The 10,114-nt window shown below is 41.3% G+C and overlaps 3 protein-coding genes across 3 annotated transcripts; 1 reads left to right on the forward strand and 2 right to left on the reverse strand.

Moving 5' to 3' along the window:
* Window positions 1–937: 937 nt before the first annotated feature.
* C922_03694 (hypothetical protein) lies at window positions 938–2,157 on the reverse strand (the record flags this gene model as incomplete). The annotated part of the gene is made up of 4 exons (XM_008819283.1): window positions 938–1,009; window positions 1,198–1,390; window positions 1,549–1,702; window positions 1,914–2,157. The coding sequence occupies 4 exons, from the start codon at window positions 2,155–2,157 to the stop codon at window positions 938–940; spliced, it is 663 nt and encodes a 220-aa protein (XP_008817505.1).
* A 1,760-nt stretch (window positions 2,158–3,917) lies between these two features.
* Window positions 3,918–4,743, forward strand: C922_03695 (hypothetical protein; the record flags this gene model as incomplete). The annotated part of the gene is made up of 2 exons (XM_008819284.1): window positions 3,918–4,189; window positions 4,527–4,743. The coding sequence occupies 2 exons, from the start codon at window positions 3,918–3,920 to the stop codon at window positions 4,741–4,743; spliced, it is 489 nt and encodes a 162-aa protein (XP_008817506.1).
* A 529-nt stretch (window positions 4,744–5,272) lies between these two features.
* C922_03696 (16S rRNA (-N6/-N6)-dimethyltransferase) lies at window positions 5,273–6,493 on the reverse strand (the record flags this gene model as incomplete). The annotated part of the gene is made up of 1 exon (XM_008819285.1): window positions 5,273–6,493. One exon carries the CDS (start codon window positions 6,491–6,493, stop codon window positions 5,273–5,275), a length of 1,221 nt encoding a protein of 406 aa, XP_008817507.1.
* Window positions 6,494–10,114: the final 3,621 nt, after the last annotated feature.

Consider the following 10,114-nt stretch of genomic DNA (forward strand, 5'->3'; position numbering starts at 1 on the left):
TGCCAAGCGAAATTTACAGGGATGTCATGGACTTGCTTTTTCCTTTTTCTTTCCTTTGTTTTTTTTGTCAAACCGCTTCGTTGCCTCCCCTCTTGCGATTTTGGCCAAGTTGTCCTACGCGGACAAGTGTGCGACATGTGTAGGGGGTTCCTTTCCCCGTCACCCCAGAGTTTAGCCCCACCTTTTTACGCCTTTTTTGAGTTCCGAGGGTTCGAAGAGCACGCTGGTTAGTTCGCACCACACGGAGTGAAGTACAAAGTGAAACACAGAGTGAAGTGCAGAGTGATGTGCAAAGTGAAGAGCAGAGCGAAGTGCAAATTGAAGTGAAGAGTGAACTTCAAATTGAAGTGAGAAGTGAAGTGCAAAGTACCAAGCGAAGAGCGAATCCCCTTACAGGCCAATCTTGAAGAACCCAAATGGACAACCCCCACTTCGCCTGCAAGAGTAGCATATCTAAGGCGCGTGGAGAAAGGGGCGCTCCAACCCCTAAACGCCTAGGTTGCCCAAATGAGCAAACATTTAAATGCACCATGGAAGCATACCGAAATGCCGCAAAAAGAAGCAACCTGCTATGTCCTTGAAAATGTGGAGAAGAATTAAAAAGCCAATTTAAAAAGGAATCAAAAATAATTTTAAAAATAGTTTCAAATGCGAAACAAAAAGTTGGAAATTACAAAAAAAAAATTCTAAAAATTGTCCAAATTGTAAATGAGATAAGTGTCCACCGTCAAATTGAAGTGTCAAACGGTTTTAGAAGAGCGCAGAGAGCCTGAGGTATGCGTTATGGTGCGGTTATATTTTGATGCCCCATTTTGCTGCCACATTTTAGGGCCACATTTTAGGGCCACATTTTTTTTTTTTTCCCATTTGAAGAAAACAATTTTTCTTTTTTAAACACAGAACCGAGGAGACATGTATGCCCTTCCTCTCGCTCATTTTAGAGCTCCTTGTTTATGGTGCCATTTTCCTGCATCACTCTGTTCATGAGTGTGCCCATTTCCTTGGATATCTAAAAGAAGGGAGTGATGAGCGGTGAAACGTTTCCGCATGGAGAGGGTTCTTCGAGGCGTCATTTTAGTGTGCAAATGTATGTACCCACTCGTCAGTGCGCATTGCAGCTGTGGAGGAACCAAATAAAGGGTGGGAGTTCCACCCCCTTGGGGAGAACCTCATCCCTCTTTAGTTGCTCATTTTTACCTTCATAATGACGTTATGAAAATTAAAGACACAACTCGATATGTGCTTGTAGTTCTCTTGTGACATATAAGATTTTGTGTATGGAAGGAAAATAACTGTGAATCGTAAAATTAAGTAGACTGAGATTGCTAGGTATAGAAGTTTGAAAATCGGTTTGATGATTCCGTCCCATAGGAGCATGCCGGCGAGGTATCTGTGTTGGGAATGGTGGGGGTGGGATCAAAGGTCTGCTGGTTAGCTATGCGTGGTACGAATGAGCGATGGACTCGTTATTGCCGTTTCGATTGGCTACTAGGGATTGGAGAACCCCCTAGACGATTCCCCTGATGGGCACCACCCACTCGAACGTACACTATGTACATCCACTCCAGTATGGTAAAAATCGCGGAGGAAAGCAAAATAAATCCGAGAAAATTATTCTTCTCATCAAACATAGAATATAGATGGATGCTTATGGGTACTAAGTCGGAGGATTTCCTAAACCAGTTGAGATGGAATAACGACTCTGTAGAAGGGTGTAGGGTATGTATGCGTATGGGTTGCTTCAAAAAAAGGGTTTTCATTGGACGTCCAACGGCAGGGCGTCTGCTCGCCTTCCCACATGCATCTATACGTATATATACACATACGTACATACACATACGTACATACACATATATTCACATACGCACAACTCAGCGCAAGGCCGAATTCGACCAGCTGCTAGGAGTGCGTACTAATTGGCCTGGGCAAGACGGGGCAAGGCGCCTTCTTCACATAAACCTTTTTCACATTGTCTACCTTGAGTTTACTTCTTATTTCTAACTTGATTGGCCTTTTCTCCCTCTTCCGATAATACAGCAAATTGTACACTTCGTCTTCCGTGGTGGAGTAAATATTATAGCACCCATTCCATACAATGTGGCAGAAGATCAGGTACGAAATGAGGAAGCAGTAGGTTGCTATTCTTTGGAAATCCATTTTGTAGGCGGAGAGTCCTATGCTTCGTCCAGATGTCTTTTGTGTTTCTCCGTTTTTGCGCTTTGGTTTCCGTTTTATTGTCCTTTTTCGATTTCTTTTCTCGCTTTACGAACTTTTCTTACTTTTCTTGCTTTTCTTACTTTTCATACTTTTCCCACTTGTCTCACTTTTCTCCTTCCTTTTGCTAATCGGACGAAGAGGGATTTTTCATCTTTTTTTTACCAACAGCGTTCCGCTGGGGCGGCGTAATCGCCGGGGACATACAGCTGGCAAGGAACATATCAAATGAAAGACATACATAGAAAAAAAAAAAAAAAAAAACAATTCTCATTTTAATGCCATACAAAATTTACCAATTTAATTTTTACTCACGTAGTTCTCTAAATGGTGAATAAAATGGCGGGAAAAGTAACTTCCACAAAATTGTGTTATCTTGGAATCCGCCATTGGCCCTTACCTTTTTGTACGTACATGTGTATATTTCGCACTTGCGTGTCTGTATCGTCGTTTTCTTTTTCTTCTCTTTTTTCCAACGGTTCAACGAAGATGTAGAGGTTTTTTTTCTCACTATTTATGGCGGTCGACGTGTTTCTACATGGATGCCCCTCGCTTAATGTCGTGCAATTTTCCTCGCCCACGCACTCTCTCATAGACTTGCGCCTTTTAGCTTGATTTAAAATTCAAAACGGGGTACCCCCTCGTTCCCCGAATGAACCAACTTACACACAAACAAGAACATCCTAACTCTCTCAACAGGTATGTCCGTTTAAATTTTACGAGGCATTCCCCAAATGAAGGGAAAGTTTCCGCATCGTGGTAAGCAGAACGGAGGGAGAAATTCATGAGCCACCACGAGTACCAGTGCTGCCATGTAGGGGCATAGGTTATCATTAAACTTTTTTTTTTTCTTAAATAATAAATGAATGGGGGGAAATAAAAAACGAAATGGTTAGCTATAGGTGCACCATTAAAGAGTTATTTTTCTAGTTTTAGATAAAAACATTTTGCCCTTCTACGGGTTGTTACCTAATGCGCAGAAACAGGACATACGCCTGTGCGGCGAGTTACACATGCGTGAATGCATGGTCATACCTACTCTATGCATGTTCATGTGTGTTCACCTTTTGTGCATTCTGTTCATATTTGTTTTTATGTGCGAGTTATAAGACACTTTGGGGGGAATTATCATTTTGTTCCCTCCTCAGCTTGGCTAACTAGGGGCTTCACCTATAAGGCGAATTGAGAATGACGGAACCACGCGTGGTTTGGAGTGCCACTATAGAGGATATTAAACTATCGCGCGGGTGGGGTTGGGGCGGCCATAAATAGAACCGTTCTTTGACACTTCTCCTTTTTATGTGCATCATTTTACCGGGTCATTGTATACAACGCATATGCGAGAATGTGCACTCCACACGTGCATGCTCTCTTAGCGGTACTTTCGCCAATTCGTGTGTTTTAATTATTTTTTCTCTTCAGCCTCGCCGCACTCGAAACTTCGTTTCTCTTTAATGCCTACAGAATGTGAGCATGTACCATCGTCATCGTGTTATTTCTTCTTACCATCGCTCCTTAACCGTTTTAGTGCATCATTTTCTTCCTTTTTTTTTTTTTCCGATAATTTTTAACTAACAGAGCGTTGAAGCGGTTAAATGCGTTTCTTCACTTTATCTGTACCTCTTAAACGCGTAGGCAGAAGGGGAAATTAAATTTTGCCTTTTGCATCTGTTTGTTTTGTTTTTTTTTTTTTTTTTTCCCCAATGGGGAGGAGGCGCCTCGACAAAAATCTAAACGACGCGGCCACCCCGAACAACGGCAAGAACGTGAAAAATACGAACATTGGAAAAAAGGCTAAGGGCGCAAAAAAGAGGAAAAGGAAAAAGAGCTCGGACAGCGAGGATGATGATGACATTGAGATCACCAACACGAACGTCAATTTGAACCCAAATGTCGAGGTGTCGTGTAAATTTAAACAGAGGGAAAAAGTGGACATCAACTTGATCCTGGCCCAGGATGAAGCGGATGCGTCCAAGTAGGAAACGAGCGGAGTGCCCATCGGATATAGCTATTTCTATGACAATACGCATGTGCGTATGTTTGTGTGTTTAGTTATTCCCCCGAGGAATGAATGACTCTGGGTGGTCCATCGGATAGGACAAGTCCGTCCAGCTCCGCTTGCTCCGACGCGTGCATATACAGAAAAGGAGTCGGCTAGAATAAGTCCCGCGAGGTGACCACCCAAATGGCAGAACAATGTCTTTACGTATGTAAGATGGCCGCCCTGCAACTTGATCGCATTGTTCTTTTTTCTCCTGTTTGGTTCATTCACCATACTTAGCTACCCATTTCACTTCTCATTTTTTCCCAAGAACGAAGACCTACTGCTGGACCAAGGTCAACGGAGGGCAGAGTTCCCTGGCGCGAAGAAAATTTTGCATCGTTTGCGGGTTTGAAGGAAAATACAAATGTTTGAAGTGCTACGAACACAAACCAGTGTCCTTCATCAGATACTACTGTTCTTTGAACTGTAAAAAGGAACACGACGAGTTCTCCTGTTGTAAGAGTAAGATGTTGGACACATGGTAGGGGAGGTGCTTGCCTAACTGCGTGGGTGGAAACTCGGTTAAGGATACCAAGGCGGTGCAGCACACTTTTGCAGAAGCTCCCCACCCTGGTTTTTTTCATTTTCTCATTACGATAGCATCGTCATATTTCTGCAGCGCGTTTCATTTCGCGAGCGATGACGTACTTTGCTATTCCCCCGCCCCGCCCAGATAGCAGCCACATTCTCACGTGGTTTCACTTTTTTATCATTTCATTTTTTCCATTTTTTTTTGTACGTTTTTGCGTTTTATTTGGTTAAAATTGACACAAAAAAGGGAAAAAAAAAAAAATTTAACCAAACGAATGAAAATGAGGAGTGCCCCGTGGGGTAGCTTCACCTCGCGGATGGGCACATGACAATTTTATTTTTTTTAAAAGCGGATTTGTAACTCATTTGTGTGATAAACTCAGGGCGGCATCCACGCTGTGGCGATCATCCGCTCGATTTTATTTTTTCTGTAATGTAAACGTTTTTGCACCGCATGGGCTTCACTTTTCTTCCCTCTCATTTTTACATCTGCTCGTGGATGTTGTCCACATCGTGGTAACCGTCGCTATCGCTGCTATTGCCGCTATCTCCGCTGTCTGCGGCATCCTCCTCGTTCAGCAGAATATTGGCCGCCTGTGAGGTACTGACATTGGAAATGTTAAAAAAGTGAATTCCCTTTTTGTTAAACTTGAGCAGCAGTTTTAAAAAGTCGTTTTCATCCAAACTGACACTCCTGCATTCAGTCATGTCCAGCTCCGTGAGAGTATCGAGGCAGTACTTCTTAAAAGGAAAATTAACCGGCACGATTTTGTTAAACGTACAGAAATTCTTGTAATTATGTTCGAGCATATTTAAAACTGCGTTCCTCTTAAAAATGGCATGAAGAGTTTTTCGTTTTCTGCTAAAACAGATTCTTAGTAAATTATCCCACTCATCAAAGTTAATAAAGAAATTATTTTCCTTTGGGATAAGTTTCAAAATGACACTATCAACTTTTGGGGGGGGATTAAAACTACTTCGATCGACATTGCATATCTTAACAACCTTACAGAATAGCTTAACATTTACTGTCAATCTGCTGTAGTTGCTATCCCCTACATTGGCTAGCATTCTGTCTGCAAATTCTTTCTGAAACATTAACACTGCACATTTAAATAATGGTCTGTGTGCAATTAATTTGAAAATGAGCGGACTGGATATTTTATACGGAATGTTAGCTGTGCATATATCAAATCGGGGGAAAACTGTTTTAATGGCATCCCCTTCGTAAACTTCTAAGTTGTTATAGCCTTCATACAGGCACCTTTTTTTCACTTCACTTACCATTCTGGCATCGATATCTATGGTGATCACTTTTTTTGCTATTGGTAATAATTTCACTGTTAAGTTACCCGTACCGCATCCTATTTCAAGTACCACATCGGAACTCTTTATTTTGGCGGCCAATAAAATTTTATCTAATATACCGGGGTTCTTCAGCAGGTGCTGCCCGTGCTTTTTGTACAGTATCATGTTCATTCTGTTTCCGCGTTTTGCCTTGGACGTGCTGATGTGTCTGCTGCCGTTTCCTCCTTGGGTGGTGCTCTTCTTTTTCCCTATCACGTCACTCACATTTTTCAGTATGCTCATGGGCTTGTTGACCACCACTTGGTGGTACCCGCGCTTGGGCTTCATCTTCCCCGCGCTGCTGCTGGAGAGGGCGTTTTGGAGGTTCCGCAGAAGGGCGAAGCCGCCTGCTCGCATGGCATCGGCGGGGACGCGCCTACTCGGTTGGTTCGGTTGACTCAGTTTGCTTCAGGTCGGGGGCTCACCAGTTCTGCCTCTCCCCCGGCGCTAAGGAGACGGAAAATGAAAATTTCCTCATCGCAGCGTCCTCAAAAATGTTATATTTTTTTTTCCAAAACGGAAAAGCACTTCTTAAAAAAACAGTCACTTTAAAATTTTTGAAAAAATAAATTGAGGAAAAAAGATAAACTTTTTTTGTGCGCCTTTCCCTTTTGAAAAAAAATTGCTATTCGTTCGGGGAATTTTCCAAACTTAAAAATGAGGTGCCTAACGACATGGCGACGTGGTCAATCTGAAGCACGAGCGCATCATACATGCTTTTTATATCCGGCGCAGCATTCGCGTGAAGGAAAACACCTCCGGAATTTAGCAGGCAACAATGAACACGCGGCAAAACGAAATTAATATAGAAGAATCAGCCCAGGAGGAGATTATTCCGCATCGAAGTTTCAAAGCTGCGACGAGGCGAACTTTAATTTTTTTTTTTTTCCCTTGCTTCGAACTTTTCGATCCATCTTGCCGAAAGATTATCTTCCATTGAATTGTGCCCCTATGAGAGTTGCATACCCTTCGCGGTATACGACTTGTTTGTAAAAATTATCATCTTTATTCTTACCAATAAAATGGGTAAAAGAGGAAATATATGGCCAAAAGAAGGCGAGCGGAAAGGCCCATTTTTTGTTGACGTTCACATGGCGAAGTTAACTGGAAAAAATACCAGACGATCAAAAAAGAACGAAACATTGGCGGTGCGCATTTTTGTGAACATCTCCGCGTAGGAAGTGACCCACTGTATTTCCACAAAATATTGCTTTAAAAGTAACACCATATTTATGCGTAGAGGTATGGTTATATGCCCGTTTTAATCACCCCCCCCGGATAGGACATCACAGAAAAGGGGCGTAAGATGAAGGGCCAAGTAGGGGGAGAATCAAAATACCCGTGACGTGCGTAGCTCTGTATGTTAACCAAACGTACAATTTTTAATTTTCAAATTAGGCCATGGACACATCTTTGTAATCCTCAATATGGTGAGCATAAACAGAAATCGCCATGGATGGGGCGTAGTACTCCCGCACGTAGCTGTAACATTGGTTTCGAGGAAAATTTCGTACTGCTTTACCACGTAACATTTTTTGCTTAAATGTACCTCTACATCAGTGGGCATCGCCCTTGTTAAGCATTTCTCTGACTACGCACAAGTCCATGCAATAGTTGACAGGATGCACATACACTACATGTCAATAATTTGGTTGAAGCAAAAATTTGACTTAAAACTTCGTTTGCCTTTTTTTTTCAAATATGTTAATCGTGTTGCTATTTTAAAGAAAGGGGTGTGTGGAACTGTTCGAAGGTCAGTTTCTTTTTTTTTTTAATGGAACATTTAATGTTTCTATTAATTCAACAGTCTTACACGGAAATGACGAATCGCATGTACTTTTTTTTTTTTTTTGTCCTCCACTGAACCCTTTTACGCATATCTTACCCCCTTAGCATATGATAAAATGGTATGAAAGCCTTGCGTAGTAAATTTCCCTTTTCTTATCGGTTAAATCGACGCGTTGATTGAAAATCCCCCTTTCAATTTTATGCGTTAAAAAAAGGAGCAGGCAGTGCACATATATATGGGGTTGTCTCAATACGATCCTGTAGGACAAAGCAGTGTAGCGTGTACATATGCTTATCACCCATGTGGATAATTTTTGTATGCCCCCTTTTTGCGCGCCACCCATTCGTGTTTCTCGCGGGGGCGGATTAAGGGGTCGCTGCGTATTCTGTTTCCACGTTCGTTTTTGTAATCGGGCTGGTTTTCCACATATGGTGTTTCCACTTTGATACTTTGAGCTGGTTATTTTCAGTTATATGCACTCGTCTTTTTTCTTTTGTTTTTTTGCTTTTTTTCGTTTTTTTTTCAGATCATTCCCCTGAGTTCCTTTTTTTCTAGTATCCTCATTAATCGCGCAAAAAAGCTCTCCCCCCGTTTGTGCTTTTCCAAAAGATGCGAATGACGGCCGCATGGTTCATGAACTCGTTCCCTCTAATTTCTTTCATGTACACAAACGTATGAATGGCCAATTACATATGCAACTAGCGCTTAAAAAATGTGGTTACTTCGGCATTTTCTCGTTTTTTGGGCGGTTCGCTGCTGCGCGCTTTTGGGACTATCTCGCGCTATCGTAGGGACTCATACATATGTTTCTTCTTTTTTTTATTTCTTTTTACTCACAATGCTATGACGGGATGGCGTAGGAAAGAGGCGTAGTTTTTTTTTTGCGATCGTTGTTGAACAATTTCTTAAAACATGCTGAATTAATTATGTGTGTAACTGCGCGTCCGGCATATTTGTATTGTTTTTTTTTTCATGCAGTGGTAATTGCCATGTGAATTTTTCATTTGGCTAAGTGAGGCGCGCATGCTGGCGTGCATATGTAGGACCGCACAAGTGGCTCGACACCGTGCGTGATTGGAGGTCTGTATTTAAGGGGAATTCATATGGGTCTATCTCAGTACCTATGTTTATGTATGTTTAGGTATGTGCACTTATATGTTCTTATGTTTACGTATGTGTACTTATATGTACTTATGTTTACGGATGTTTACGTATGTGTACTCATGTGTACTTATGTGTACTTTTTCGTACCTTTGCGTACTTTTGCACGCGCACGCGTAGGCGCAACGGCGTCCTTCGGTTGGACGCCTGAGCAAACACACATGTACACATATGTATGTACACACTACTGGGTGAGCCCAATTCTTGCGCGAAGCAGATTTATGCAGTTATTTCCCCCCACCCCCATTTTAAACGTTTCTCCCACTTAATTCTTTTCCCTTTAAAGAGGAACTAAATTGGTTCTGTTTATTTTTTGTTTTTTTCCTAGGTGATGCCTTTCTCGTCTAGAGAATGAACCTCTGCAGATTTTACCTCATGACATTTTATTTTATTTTTTTCTTTGGGAGGTGAATTTTTTTACAGGACGTTTCGATACATTCAAAGTTTTGTGCTGTATTTTTGGTAATTTTTTCACTTTGTTTTTTTCCCTTTGAGTTTTTCACTTTCATATTTTCACATGTACTCACTTTTGATTTTCCTTTTTTTGTTCCTGCCGCTTATCATCCCTTACATTAGAAGACGAATTTAACACTTTAACGAGTTTACAAATTTCATTTGTACAAGTATGTGCACGAGTAATGTAACGCAGTTGATTGCGCTAATACACATAACTACCTAAGTAAGCATTGCGCGTGTACGTCAACCTGGGCTTATTTATTATTTTATTTATTCTTTTATTTATCCCTTTATTTACACTTTTATTTACACTTTTATTTACCCTTTTTTTTACTCATTTTTTTACTCTTTTTTTTACCCTTTTTTTTACCCTTTTTTTTACCATTTTTTTTTACCCTTTTCTTATTTTTTGTGTTGTGTGAAAATTTGGACAGCATATGCAATGCGCTTTTTAACTCAACGCGCAGGACAATTGTAAATACATGCATATGCGCCGTACAACTGAGCCACACATGCGGCGTATCTGAACGAATACCCGCATGTTCGGCCATTTGTGTGTATATTGGGCGTGT

The sequence above is a fragment of the Plasmodium inui genome, assembly GCF_000524495.1.
Source record: "Plasmodium inui San Antonio 1 unplaced genomic scaffold supercont1.16, whole genome shotgun sequence".
In the NCBI taxonomy this organism is placed as follows: domain Eukaryota; phylum Apicomplexa; class Aconoidasida; order Haemosporida; family Plasmodiidae; genus Plasmodium; species Plasmodium inui.